Source organism: Patiria miniata, unplaced genomic scaffold, assembly GCF_015706575.1.
Source record: "Patiria miniata isolate m_02_andy unplaced genomic scaffold, ASM1570657v1 HiC_scaffold_13, whole genome shotgun sequence".
NCBI classification, from domain to species: Eukaryota; Metazoa; Echinodermata; class Asteroidea; order Valvatida; family Asterinidae; genus Patiria; species Patiria miniata.
Window position 1 is genome coordinate 8,972,166 of NW_024037051.1, and position 14,440 is coordinate 8,986,605.

At 39.0% G+C, this 14,440-nt stretch overlaps 1 protein-coding gene across 3 annotated transcripts in view; it reads left to right on the plus strand.

Annotated features, from left to right (window-relative positions):
* LOC119721201 overlaps window positions 1-14,440 on the plus strand; it is a 79,375-nt gene that overhangs the window by 48,785 nt on the left and 16,150 nt on the right. For 2 of the 3 annotated variants that reach the window (XM_038191135.1, XM_038191134.1), the window contains exons 25-27: window positions 10,434-10,542; window positions 12,016-12,096; window positions 13,607-13,746. In XM_038191135.1, the coding sequence (XP_038047063.1) occupies window positions 10,434-10,542; window positions 12,016-12,096; window positions 13,607-13,746 (330 nt within the window). The remainder of the gene's footprint in view (window positions 1-10,433; window positions 10,543-12,015; window positions 12,097-13,606; window positions 13,747-14,440) is intronic. The other variant, XM_038191136.1, reaches the window with a different exon arrangement.

Consider the following 14,440-nt stretch of genomic DNA (forward strand, 5'->3'; position numbering starts at 1 on the left):
ACAGTAAACATGTAAGAAGTTAAAATTAAAGAAAGCAAAATTACCCTCATCTCAAATCCATTACATTTCTGACAAATGACAATGGAGACTGTGGACAGATAGGAAAATCGGCGCTTACTTTGAATTGGCCATAAGTCGATAAATATTTACCCGATTGGAAATTTTTGCTTTGTTTTTGAAAAGCTAATGATCTGCATGTATACTTTCCAAATATGTATCGATATTTGCGACATATTTTTTTTTTAAAAGATATGAAAAAGAGAGAGCTTATAGGGTTCGTTTTGTATGTGGAGACACCCTGTATATTCACAGGGGCGTGTGATGGATAAATTTGTCAATCATCAAGGACAGCACTCACTGCTTTAGCTTTTGATCAAATGCTACTTTTATTTGATTAGTCTGTACAGAAAAAAAAACCACCTGTCAACAAAAGACAGAAATAATGAAATAATATCAAGAAACAGTAATAAAATGGAGACATTGGGAGCCAACACGCATGGCAAGAGGCCGAACAGTTGTACTTGGGTGAATCACCTCAACTCGGGCATTAACTACTCCGCCATTAATACAATATTCATAACAATTGCGTGTGTGATGTAAACTCTTGCTTATACAGAAATAAATGTGAGTTAAAGGTAATATTTACAAGCGTCTAAACAATCTCTAGACATTGGGATCATTAATTATGTGTTCAAAATAAATAATATTATCTTAACATCAGTTAAGATAACGAGCACCCTCTGAGATACCAGCGAAAATTCAGAATCCTGAGTGACTGGATTGCGCTTAAGTACCTATTTAATGCAATTGCACTAAGCATGCCTGGACAAATATAAAATTAGTATTTACACTAAAGCACCTTTTACTTATTATTTTAAACTGTCAGCATTAATTTACATAGCACTTTTCGCTTGAGTATGAGTTACACAAACTTACCAAAAAATAAAAAACAAATTAGAAATTATGTAATTATCCAATGTCAGCCACAATACCCTGATATGTGTGCAGGTCACTTTGGCAATATTTGAATTATTTTACAGTATTGGTCCATTCAGACCACATATATTGTGCTAGTACCAATGACATGCAATGACATTCAATTGCACAACATTAAACAATATATTTAGACTAGACATTTCTCACTTGTTATGTAAAATACTGTTAGCATTTATTTGAACAGATAGGTAGGCACTTGTGACTTGAGTACATATTTCACAAATACAGCATTTATTTCTGGGAAGTAGTTGGAATTACTAGTCCCGAGGTGTAGGTCTACTTGTCTACCTCCCAACGCGAAGCAGAGGGTAGGTAGTCAAGCTGACCTACACCGAGGGACCAGTAATTCCAACTTCTTTCCAGAAATAAACCATGCTGTATTTGTTTTACTACACCTCATAAATATTTAGTAGCCTCACTGCCTTTTTAGTGGTCTCACTGCCTTGTCGATAGCGGCCCTCCCAGATTTCAAGTTCTTCATCAGTCAATGATATAGTCTGGTGGACAACACTCTTTAATGTGGCTTTACTGCAGTAGTTACAAGGACTATAACAACAGACTGGTTCCGTAAAGTTTTAATGCCACAGACTACATGTTCTACGAGGCGGGGTTCCAGAGGGAATTTTGGAGCTATCAGAAAAACGCAGCGAGCTGGATACTCACTGGGATGTCATCATCTGGGCGCGTATCATTTCTACTCCCGGACAAAGGCGGTGGAATCGGCCAATGACGCGCTCCAATTTGATCATGAATATTTATGAGGTGTAGTAAAATGACATCCTTAGTGATGACTTTTAATATCATTTTATTTACAATAAGGCATCTTTCATTCTTTGTGTAAAATACTATCTTGCATAAGTTTGAACCTTAGGCACTTTTGCATAAGTTTGAACCTTTAGGCACTTGAGTATAAATGAGTATAGCAAACATGCAAAATTAACACTACAAAAAATACTGAATATCCAATGTCAGTCACACTTAAGAGGCAGTATTTGGCACTGAGTACATGATAGCCAATCTGAAACCATATGTCAGTATAAAGCCCAAGTCAAACATTCATGGTTTGGAGCTACGGATTGCCACGCTTTGAAATTCGTGATAAACCGTGGGAGTACTTCCTTGGGAGTATTCATCCTTTCGTGGATGAGCTACGGAAGTTTTAAAATGTTCATTATACCCGTGGTGAACCTTCATGAAAATTAATCTGTAGTGCAATCGTGGGACATCCTTAGGACAACCGTATTCATTTGTAGTGTCATTCGTGGCTATTCGTGTATATTCTTGGAGATTCGTAGCTCATTCGTGTTAGAAATCTCTACGAATTCGCTACGAATGTCCTACGGATATGCCTGGATGTGCTAGGGTTCTGCTAAGGTTGTACTACGAATATGCATGCTTTATTCGTAGGAGAACCTTGGTCATCCGTGGCCCAATCGCAGACATCCGTGGCGTTAAAGTCATTATTCTTAGTAATACCGTCTATATTCTTCAACAATCCGTCTATATTCTTGACAAACGGTGGTGTATTCGAAGAGAAACCTTAGGACGGTCGTGGCTATCTGTCCTGAAACCGTAGTGCATTCTTAGAAAGTCGATTTCTCCACGAATCTCAACGGTTCATCGTGATCGATTGATTCTTGGTAAACTGTGGGTATTCGTAGCTCCAACCATGAATGTGTGACTTGGGCTTAAAGGTCTTTACAGTAAGGCATGATTCACCCATTGTATGAGAAATGCTTGAGTGTAATTTTGAATAGTAGGCACTGTTAGATTCTAGTTTCGATACTCAAGAGCAGAATGCAAAATGAGCAGTTTCTCGTCAATAGTTTTTGCTTGCAAAAACTGGGGAGAGAACAATGGGAATTAAACCGCACAAAAATATCTCCCCCCCCCCCAAAAAAAATATGGAAAAAAAAATGGAAGATACTCATTCGCTGTTAATATTTTATCTTGATTCCCAACTCCATATAAATCTACTTACTTAGGCTAATGAAAATTTCCAAGCTTTTATCAAATCTTGTCCTCAAACTGAATTTTTCTTTCTTCAAATCTTAATGACAAGTTTTGTCAAATGGGCTTCAGGACATTCCAGGGTATTCATATCCATAGAATGGTAAACCAAAGAATGAAAACAATGTCTTCCGTTGATAACATGGGCGTCACCAGGATGGGGCAAGGGGTGTGCTTGGCCCCCCCCCCCCCCCCCCCCCCGAAATGCAAAACAAATGTATAAAAATATTTTTAAAAGGCAGAAAGAAGGGGGGAAAAGACGAAAAGAAAAAGAGGTGTGAAGTCATATTTGCTATTAATTTAATACACATTTAACAAAATGGGCGTCTACAGGTTTATCAGTGGGGTTGGCCCGGGTGGGTAAATGTCCCGCCCACCCTCGAGAAAATGATAAATTGAGAATATGCTGGAGCAAGTACAAGGATTGTGTAGAAAAAATGCGCCCCCCCCCCCTAGAAAAAATCCTGGCGACGCCCATGGATAATTTAATCATTTGATCTGTAATTCAAATAAACGGAGAGTTGGATAGTGTTTAATCAAAATTTTCGGGAACAAATCCCCAGATTGTCTTAAAGTATAGTGTCATCGACCCTGATCACAGAATGGCCATTCTTAAGTTTCGCTAGATCAGACCGAGGCTCATTGGTGCCATGGCAAATGGGGCCAATTTTACATTTAATCAAAGTTTTGAGAACAAGAACGAAACCAGTATCATTTGATAGCTTGGAACTTGTAGATTATGAAAATATAACTTGAGAATGATTTTAGATCAGACTAATTAACTTAAAGGTATAGTCCATCATTTGTGATTTGTGCATTTTGTTCGTTTGAGGCAACAAAAGTGCTCAAAATCTAAAGAAGGTTACTGAACAACTAACCTGATGAAGTTTCAGCTCAGATTCAGCTGTACATGTATATTCCGGCATTCTAGGATCTCGATTTCAAATCAAAAGTTGCTGAATCAAATTTTGTGACGAAGGTATGCCCTACTTTTCATAAATTTGGTGTCAAAATAACCGCAAGACATCAGAACAACTGTCAGAGAAACTTGGCAGAATTTAATAAATGCATTGCGATGATAGGAGCCAAAATGTACATGGAGGGGGTTTGAGGCCCTGCCCCCTCCGCGCTGTACACGCCGCTCTTAAGTTAATTAGTCTGGACAAAAGGAACTCTTAAGTCATATTTTCATGTTCCACTAGTGCCAAGGCATTAATAACAATGGTTTCATTCTCCCAATTTAAATTTTGTAGTACATTTGCACAGTTTCAATTCGATCTGTTAGTCGGCACTGTCATGCACGCTTTCATGTGCATGTACTTTTCAATGGGATTAGTTAACATTTAGGCCCACCTGTGTTGGAAAATGGACATTTTGTGACAAAGTTACGTATGCCCTATTTTTATAAACTTGGTGTCAAAATAACCGCAAGACATCAGAACAACTATCAAAGAAACTTCGCAGGATTTAACACATACCTTGCGACGATAGGATCCAAAATGTACATGGTGGGGGTTGAGGCCCTGCCCCCTGTGCGCTTTTCCCGCCGCTCTTAAGGCAATTAGTCTGACCTAAAACCACTCTTAAGATATATTTTTATATTCCATGAGTGTTAAGGCATCAATACCAACTGGTTTCACTTTCTCCTCTACCGTTGCATTGCAACGGTATCAGTGAAAAGGAAAAGGAGTGGGTGAATGCCACGCCCACCCTCCACGCTTTTCGGGCCATTTTTAAGTTAATTAGTCTGATCTAAAATCATTCTTAAGTTATATTTCCATAATTACAAGTTCCAAGCTATCACATGATACTGGTTTCATTCTTGTTCTCAAAATTTTGATCAAATGTAAAATTGACCCCATTCGGCATGGCGCCAATGGGCCTTATAGTCTGATCTAGCGAAACTTAAGAATGGCCATTCTGTGATCAGGGTCGATAATACTATGCTTTAAGACAATCAGGGGATTTGTTCCCGAAATTTTGATTAAACAGTATCCAGCTCTCAGTCTAAAAGACCAATGGGCAGAAAGTGACAGCCAGTTGTTCAGACGTTGCAAGCTTGATGAAGACGCAACTGTTTAATGTTGTGTCTTTGAATCCTTTGCCACCGCCAAATGTACACTAACAAAAGAAGAATTGGGAGCAGTAACAACAGTAAAAGTTGCCATTCCTGGGATTGTGCATGGTCTTGCTTCTCAACACCTTCGTTGGACTCTTTGGTTTCATTTGCTTTAGAAAACAAACATAGGGATAAAGAGTCTAAAAACACTGTCGAATAGAAGTAAAAAATGTGTTGCAAATTCCAAGCTTTAATTGTATGCATATCACACCTGTTTAATCTCTAATGAACATTAAATATACAGAATTGACCATGTGTACATCTGTGTGTGTTTTACATAAATAAATGTTTGAATGGGAGACTTTTGAGACATTTGGTGGCAGCAAACACAACGGTCCTGTTTGCGTCATGTTCAGGGTTCGACTTTAGCGGTAGCCCGCTAGCCAAATGCTAGTCAAAACAGCGGCGGGCTAGTCAAACTATTCCTTAACTAGCCTGGCTGGCGAGTGAAAAATGATTGGGCTACGGAAAACATGAAAGGACTGTTTAGGGTTAAATTATTAGATCTGTATGAGACACTCTATAAAAGCAAAAATGTGGGCTAGTGAAAATGCCCGCGGGCTAGTTAAGAGTCTGTTTCAGTAGCCCGGCTGGCTAGGAAAAAAAAAAGAGTTAAGGTCGAACCCTGGTCATGTTTAAGCTAATGTGCATATGTTCAAAATGACGCAAACAAAATGACGCAAACAATAGAAAACAACCAGTGTGTTTTCTTATGCATCATTCACAAGGATATTTAAGAGGATTACTATAAAACCTGTTCATAGAGTAAATTATTGAAAAACATCATGTTGCCATAGAAATACACTTATGATGCATTGCACCAACGAAATAGCATATCATGATTTCATTGTCTTGCACAGCTGAGAGGCCATCCATAAAGTACGTATGCACGAGGGGGAGGGGCGGGGGTTGTTAACACTGCATACACCATGCGTACGGGGGGGGGGGGGGTGTTCCAAGCCAAAAACGTACAAACACAGAGGGATATAATTTGCTTTGAATAAATTGTCATAAAATCGATATACTTTCTCATATTTAATACCTACCAGGACCAGCTTTTATGTATCGATGTACACCTAACCTCACCGTTTTAAATTTATCCTCCTAGTGCCAACGCCTGTAGAAGCCATTAAACTGAAGAAACCGCAACATTATAAAAGGCGATTGTGATACGGGCCACTCTTTATAGTTTTGGTCAAGTACACATAGTTGGAGAGTCAAGAGTGTTTTTCCAAAACAACTTTTGCAACCTACAGCTGACTTCTCTAAAATCTAACAACAAATTTTTTTTAAATTTAAATGATATCTTTTGGTAAAAAATGCGATATTCGTAGGCATTTTACAGTTCATGCAATGTGAATTAACGTAGTTTTGTGCATTCGCGGTGCACCATGGTGATAGCAATTTTTATACTTGTGTTGCACTTTGTCGTCTTCGTCATCGTTTTACCCCAAAATTTCCCACCAACAAAATCAAAACCCTGCCCTTTATATCCATGACAATCTTGTTTGTTTTTGCTAACTAGTTTGTTAAGTTCAATAACCTCATCGCCAATCAAAAGTACATGTGCAGTAAATGTACATGTACAGTACGTGTACATGTACACTACATGTACATGTATGTTCAGTACGTGTACATGTGCACTACATGTACAGTACATGTACAGTACGTGTACATGTACAGTATATGTATATTGTACACCAAAATGTGTACCTATGTGTACAGGCGGTGGGGGGGGGGGGGGGGGGGGGGGACGTAAGCCATGTGGGGGGGGGGGGGGAGGGGGGGAACCACTGTGTAAGCCATGTGTACAGGGGGGGGGGGAGGTGTCGGGTGTCTAAAAAGTCAGCATTTTGTGCGTACGTACTTTATGGGGTGCCCTAGCTAACAACATTATCATAATGCATTGTGTAAGTTTATGGTTTTTTTTGGAAATCAGATGATGGACTATTAACCATGTTTAAATCCATGACACACAAATTACAGGTGACTTAAGCTGCCCTCAGGTCGACCTTGCGATAACACTGAACAGTCGGCGACTGACTTAATTTTCAGCATGAGCTACGACTGTTGGGAACAAACTTGTCGCTAATTTTTTGCAACTTGAGAGTAACTGGGAGCATATTAAGATGATATCGGCATCGGTGGGCGCTTAAAAAAAATCAACAGTTGCAAGAGTGGAAAAATTTCAACTTCTGCAACGTGTTCCCGCGACTGGCGGAAATCATTCGCAGTCGTGTACCCAATAAGTGTGCGGCAAAAATGGCTGAATAAACAGGTGTTGCCATGGAATGTCGTTTCATAGTAATCAACGTGCTTTAACCGCTATTGTTAAAGAAGTCACATGACTGGCTATGCCTTGGAATCACCGTCGCGTTGATTTCTCAGTTTTGTGACCTGAGCATTACTTTTCTGCGTGATACCCATGGTTCCGTTGTGGCGCAAGCAAATCGTGGTTCGACCTGCAGGCCGGCTTTAAAAAGAATATAATAAGGAAAATTTGCTAACCTTTGGATTTCCGCTTTGTCGTTAACATAATCCTGGAAGTTGGTTCTACTTGACCTCGACTCACAAATTTGTCAGATTGGGTGGTTTCATCTGCAGTACAAGTTGATGAGAAAATAAGGGAATAACAGTGTGAGGAGCCGGTCTTCACTGCGTGATAATGACTGGGTTTGGGGGTTCGTCTCGGTCCATTAACAGCACAACAGTACATGTTCTATAGCAGGAATTTTAGTTCTATAGCAGGAAAAGTCATGTAGCCTCTTTCATGGTTAGCATTTGTTACTGCCAACTATTGCTCTGTGCACAAGTATACGCCCTCAATGGTAAGAAGGAGAGAGTTGGAGGAGACCATTAGGAGAGACTTCTGAATGCATTGCTGAAGACGCCTGACGCTCACGCGAAGACGCTAGCTTTTGCACATTCAGAATAAAATTAGCTTTGTTTACTTCGCACCATATATGTGCAGAAACCAGTATGCGCATGCGGTGTGTCCTGTTCACTGGGCTCTCAAAAGTTATAAATACGCACCCCTCTCTTCTTCACATACAATGCCCATAGCTAAATGTGACCTAGGTGGAAGAATTGTATTTTTTTTTAATTGAAAAGATACATGTTTGTTTTAATGTATGCAAAGGATTTTAGGACTGTCAGGACCAAATAAATAATACGTACCGGTGCGAGGCCTTACAGTGGTAGAGTGGGAGGACTCATTTTGAAGGGGAGGGGTGACTTGGATACTTTGCCAGAAGTTTTGTGGCATGTGTGGACTCTGAAGCCAACAATCCATTGCGTCCGTTGGTTGGAGTGTAACTTGGAAATCCATGTAGTACTTGGAGTTCATCAGGTTTGGTCTCAATCCAGGCAACATTTGATTGCTCACATAGCACACTGGCACAGTTCGGCATCCTTTTCGGTAGACACAGTGACCATCGTAGACAGACGGTGTGGCGGTGGTGTTCAGGGTGCATGAGTATTCTTCACTTTTCATGCACGTATCAAAATTGCAGGATTTACTTGCAAAGTTGGTACTGTTCAATTTAGATGTGGCTCTGCACTCCAAATTGACAGACTGGATCTTTTCAGAGGAAGTATCATTAGTCAGGGCCAAATATTTTCCAGAAATATTATGCTGCGTTAACAGAGATAGATTTTCTAAAGGCATAATTTCGACGCCATGTTTGTGAAACGACAAGTCGATGTTTCCATTGTCTGGTTCAGTGTAAGAACACCATTGAATTTGTGGCTTATCGCCAATATGAGTTATTGTTGACTTACAATCTGGCTGTTCCATTGGAGCGGAAAGCCGCAACAAAGCCACCAAAATAGCACAAATCATACAAAAGTACAAAGACATTTTTATCTTGTGTGCGCAGCAAAAATATAGAATAATGGCGTACTGCGCATGTCAGGCATGTACGTGGACATGTGACCAAAAAAAAAAAATCTTACGAAGTTTGTCCATGTGTGAGAAATATATGAGGATAAATATGCAAAGACGTCAAATGCATACATTTTTTTTATGATTTCAGTTACACTTGGTATATCCAAAGATCTGCTGTCGTTATTCAAAGGTTATCTGGCAATTTTCGTACGACGATGAACTGTGACTAAGCGAATCAGTGGCCACATTGATAGTCCCGCTAACTTCAAAAACTTGAAAAAGAAAAATTTATTGATTATTTCAAAGTTCATAAATAGATGGTAATGTAGATTGTAAACTCTGAACTGTTAAATAATGGCTCATGTAGGAAAGAGAAGGTTTCATGAAATCAATTATTTGAGGGGAACTTTTTGTAGTAAAAAAACAACACATATTTGCCCCATCGCTGTAGTGGTATCTGCTTTGTCCGTCCGTGTCAGTGCGTATGTACATATGGTTCCTTATCAATGGGGCAGCTAGTAGGCACAATAGGGACAATACAAATCTGGCCCATAAGGAAAGCCCAATGGAGTTTGAGATTACAATAGAAACAAAGGACAACAAGAGAATGGAAACAAATGGCCCCCCCCCCCTCCCAACAAATATGTATGTAAGGCCACGGGTGTGCGTGTGCGCATGGGTGGGTGCCAGCGGGCGTCCTTACACATGTATCATCCTGCAGTTCCGCTTGGCTTACAATCCTGAATCCATCAAAATCCCCCAGTTTGTGCAATATGGAGGTATCCTGAATCCATCGAAATCCCCCGAAACGGAGGGGGGGGGGGGGATTTTGATGGATTCAGGTACATTAGGGTTAAAGTGTAGGAAACATTTGACATTCCCTATTGATCTGGCCCAGCTCTCTGGAACACACTCCCTCCTCAACTCAGAAAAAGAAAGCTCACATGCACAATTCAAAACTCAGTTAAAAACCTACGTTTTCCCAACTTCTTAACTTGTGTTAAATTTCTGTGTTAGTAAACTGTTGTATTAATACATGTTCATTGTACATGTTAAAGCCCGGTTCATACTTCACGCGAAAGCGAATGCGAAGCGAAATTCGTGACGTCAACAATACGTTCGAAGCGCGTCCACCATTGTTGATGACATGAATTTCGCTCCGCACATGCTTTCGCGTGAAGTATGAACCGGGCTTTATGCTTACATTGCAATATTGCATATCATCCGTAATTGCTTCAGAATAGACATGGTGAACTATAAATGTCCACTATTATTATTGTTATAAACAGAAGATAAAGATTTGAGTATAATAAGTATAACTTTATATTAGAAGAAATGGTATGAGAAAAAGTTGCTGATTTTACTAATTTCTTGTAAGTAACAAACTTGTGGATTCTTTCTCTTTTTTGTATGTGCACTTAGGCCAAGACAAAGTATGTGAAGGAGGCTTGGGTCAAATCACTGCATGATTTGATTGCTGAGGTCCCGAAAGATCTACGGGAAGGCAAATCCTCTAGCGAGAGGCGCTTTGGTATGTGACCACGACTGTAATGACTAGCTCGGTGATCATGCTTGGTGATCTATCATTATTTGTGTCAGTGTGAATTGTGTTGGCCATAAACATGGTTTGCGTTTCTCAGAAATCGTCTTCATTTGATATCTTACAATGAAAAAAGGCAGATTTTTGTTTTTCATATTTTCTGAGGAAAATTTGTTTTTAAGTTCAAACATTTTCCAATCCTAAACAGCTTGATTTGCATAGTGTTTTCATTGTCTGGGGTGCTTTGCAGTGATTGATTTATCCGCCAAGCATTTTGTTTCATATTTGTGTTCCCTGTAATTTACATTGAGGCAACATTTTGTTTCATTGTTTGGTTGAATCATTTTGAGTTGCGTACATAATTTTTGTTTGGTTGGCCGTGCCATTTTGTTAATTGACCAACATTTGATTTGCATAATTTTCAATGCATATCTTTGTTTATGCGAAGATCTATCTGCTAATTAAACAAGACAAAAAAGATGAATTGATTGGTGCATCTGGAACATAAGATGTGCTTTGAGATGTTTCAAATGCATTTTCTCCATTGACATTGGTGTGTTTGGGTCACATGACATTCAGCTTTATCTTCAAGCAAACGTAAATCCTCGGTGTTGATTGGTTGTTCCATTGCAACAGCAATGTGATATTTTCCAATACTGCAAAATTACTGTAACATGGAATATGTACATGTATCGTACTCTAATCACTTGTATGCATTTATGAAGCCTGCAGTGTGTATGAGGATCGTTACGTTTGTTTTGAACAAAGTTTGCTTGAATATAAAGTTGTTATCATACTTGCATCTATGGAATATGAAAAACATTTGCAGTTTGGTATATGGGACTAGGACACAAATATGTTCATTTGTGCTCAAGGGATAACTAATATTGTGTGCTGTGTTGCTTTTCTGTTTTAAACGTTACCTAATAATGTTTGCTAGCTGTTGTAACAATAATTTTTCAGCAGATGTTGTAACTCAAGATTATAATCCATAAGAAATATTTAACTACATTGATGAATAACAATTAATAACTAACTGCCAAACTATATCTAACTAATACCGACGTCTTTGCTAAAGATGAAATATATCAGGCCTTTCTAACTTTTTCATTAATATAAAAATCGAAATTATTACTTTCTAAAATACCATTCTAAGAAAAGAAAAAAAATAGAAGTTTCTGCAAAAAGAAGAAGTGAAGATAGTGCACAAGATTTTGCTAATGTTTCTTCCTTGACATCTTTATTTCCTGATGTCAGGAAATAAATTGTTATTTTTTATGGCAGCCTTTTGTTTTAAAAAATTGCAAGTTTTGTTCACAAATGGCCGATGTTGCCGAGCAAAGATTCAGTTGCCATGGTTTTTTATTTTCCATTGTGTGTTCTACATTTCCGTTTCATTAACACAACTGCTCTTCATTCCTGTGTGCTGTGATGGGATTTATTTATACCGCCCTCTATCATCAGACCACTCACCAATCATGCGTAAACGCCGTGCGGTATCCATGCACTTGTCCGGAAGCTCCATGACATCACTATTGGAACCAGGTATTGCCTAGCGATTCCATCAGGAAGTGTAGTCATTCCATACAGGATATACTGGAAGCAGTTGTTACAGAATATTTGATCCAGTAGAGAACAGTTTTAATTTAAGAAATTCCTCAAAACTCGAAAAACTTGCATTCCTTTTGGAACACACTTTTTTAATGAAGGAAGTTGCATTCAGATTGGGATGTGCTGTGTTCTTACTGTTTTCAGATAGCAGCTGATTTCACGAAACACTGCGTAACTTGCGCCATGTGTAGGACTTGTGCAACAAATTTGTTGTGCAGTTGCGCAATTTACTTATGATCAATGTCACGAAACTTGGCATAGCTGCGCAATGATTCGAATAATCTAAACATCTTGGACGAGGATTAATAGCAACATTTTTAAGGGCTGTTTGTGTATGATTTTGTTGGGTCACGAAACAGTCCGTGAATCACCTCCGCCCGCCATTTAAAAAAAAAAAGTCTTTTCCGACTTTCTTCAGAATCGTGCGGCAACTCTAAAAATTCTGTCAGGAGTGAAATAGCGATTCATTTACCTCAAACACAAAGCTGTGTGCGTCTTTCATTAACCTTGATTAGCTCTGCAATGCTGGGCTCCATGACCATCACGATTTGCCTGTACAATAGTTCAATTTTCAGTCGCTATGCCACAACTTACGCCACCTAAAATGATTGTGCAAGTTATGCCATAATTTGTTGCGCAAGTTGCGGACTTCCACACAATGAAACTTATTTGAAATGTGTCATAAGTAAAATGTTGCCCAGCGTGAAAAGTTGCGCAAGTTATGCAATAAATTGTGGCGCAAGTGGAGTTATAACATTACGTAAATTCTCGTGAAATCAGCTGCAGCAGTCCTATATGGGAAGACCCAGAGTTCCCTGTGCATACCGCGTGAATTCTCATTGTGAACTGACAGTGTTCCCAATGTAATTTTCCAACATGCCAAGTTTAACATGATTCGTTATGAAGGTTATTTAACATATAACAATAAAAAAAAACTAATCACTCGATACAAAACTGTTTGTTAACCAATAGAAGTCTTGTTCCCATGAAAAAACCTGGACAAAGTCATGCATCATGACATTGAGAGTCTTGTGTGTGCACAGATTGTTTGGCTTAAGAAACTAATACATGACATAATAAGCGATGACAACTCGTGAGCAAAGAAAACATTTGATGAATGGAGCATCTATATGCAAAAATATATCATGTGAACAAATCCAATATGTGTCTGATAACCAATTCAACAAAATAACTGACTGTGTGATAGCTAACAACTGTTTCAAACTGATTGTTAATCACTGAATTCTATTCAAAATGAATTAACAAAAATGAACCATATAAAATTAACCTCTCAATCAACTTACTACGTGTCTTGATAGAGGAATTTTGTTCTCTTTTTTCTCATCTTCTGTGATTCCTAACCACTTGTTTTGTTATGAAAATGTAACAATTCCATGTTATGAAAATGGATTAAATGGATTAAATTAATTTTTTTTCTGTACAGGTTTGAATGGCAATTTCAGCAAATCCACCGAGTCTCTGATCAGCTTAATATCCAGCCCAACACTGCTGAGCGTCCCACGATCTGGTCGAGGCAGTATCGACAGTATGACTGGATCAGTGGACTTGAGCGGTTTCACTACTGTAAGTTCAAACATTCTTACTTCGCATTTTCAAAATATGTCCAAATAGACCTTTCTCATGCTGCCGCCATTTCAGTCATGTTCCCTGTATGCAATAACAGTACTGAATGATAATGGTTTTTGTGCAAAAAGGAACCAGACTATTTTTCCTTCCAGCCTCGCTTTGGTTACGTTGATTTGAATGGGAAACAAATCAAGATGGCCGCAACGTGATAATGGTCTATACATTGACTTTATCTCATGGTCGATACTGGTCTATGGCATCTACACGGGAGGTCTTCCACTTTGTCTCCTATCAAAGTTTAGGCCATCAGCCTGGGGGTTTGTTCAGTATCGAATCAGGGCACAAATGATTGTTGTGCGCATGCGCAAGGTATACCACCCCTAGAGTGGTAACAAGCATTTTGATGGACATTTTGAAAAAAAGGGTGATAACACCCAAAAAGCTGTCACCGCTGCAATGCTTTCACATATTTTCAAACTCTGGAGGTGTATACCTTGCCAAAAATCGGGCGATTCACAATGCAGCGCGCCACCAAGAGTTTGCCATGGAGAGTCCAATTTTCAAGTTTACGGTCGACAAAACATGGCCCATTTGAATGAATGTCGGTAGACAACTTGAGCTAATATGTCATAGATTGGGGCATAGCGTTCTGCCGCCTTACAAAAAACACCATATTGATAACAAGAAAAGA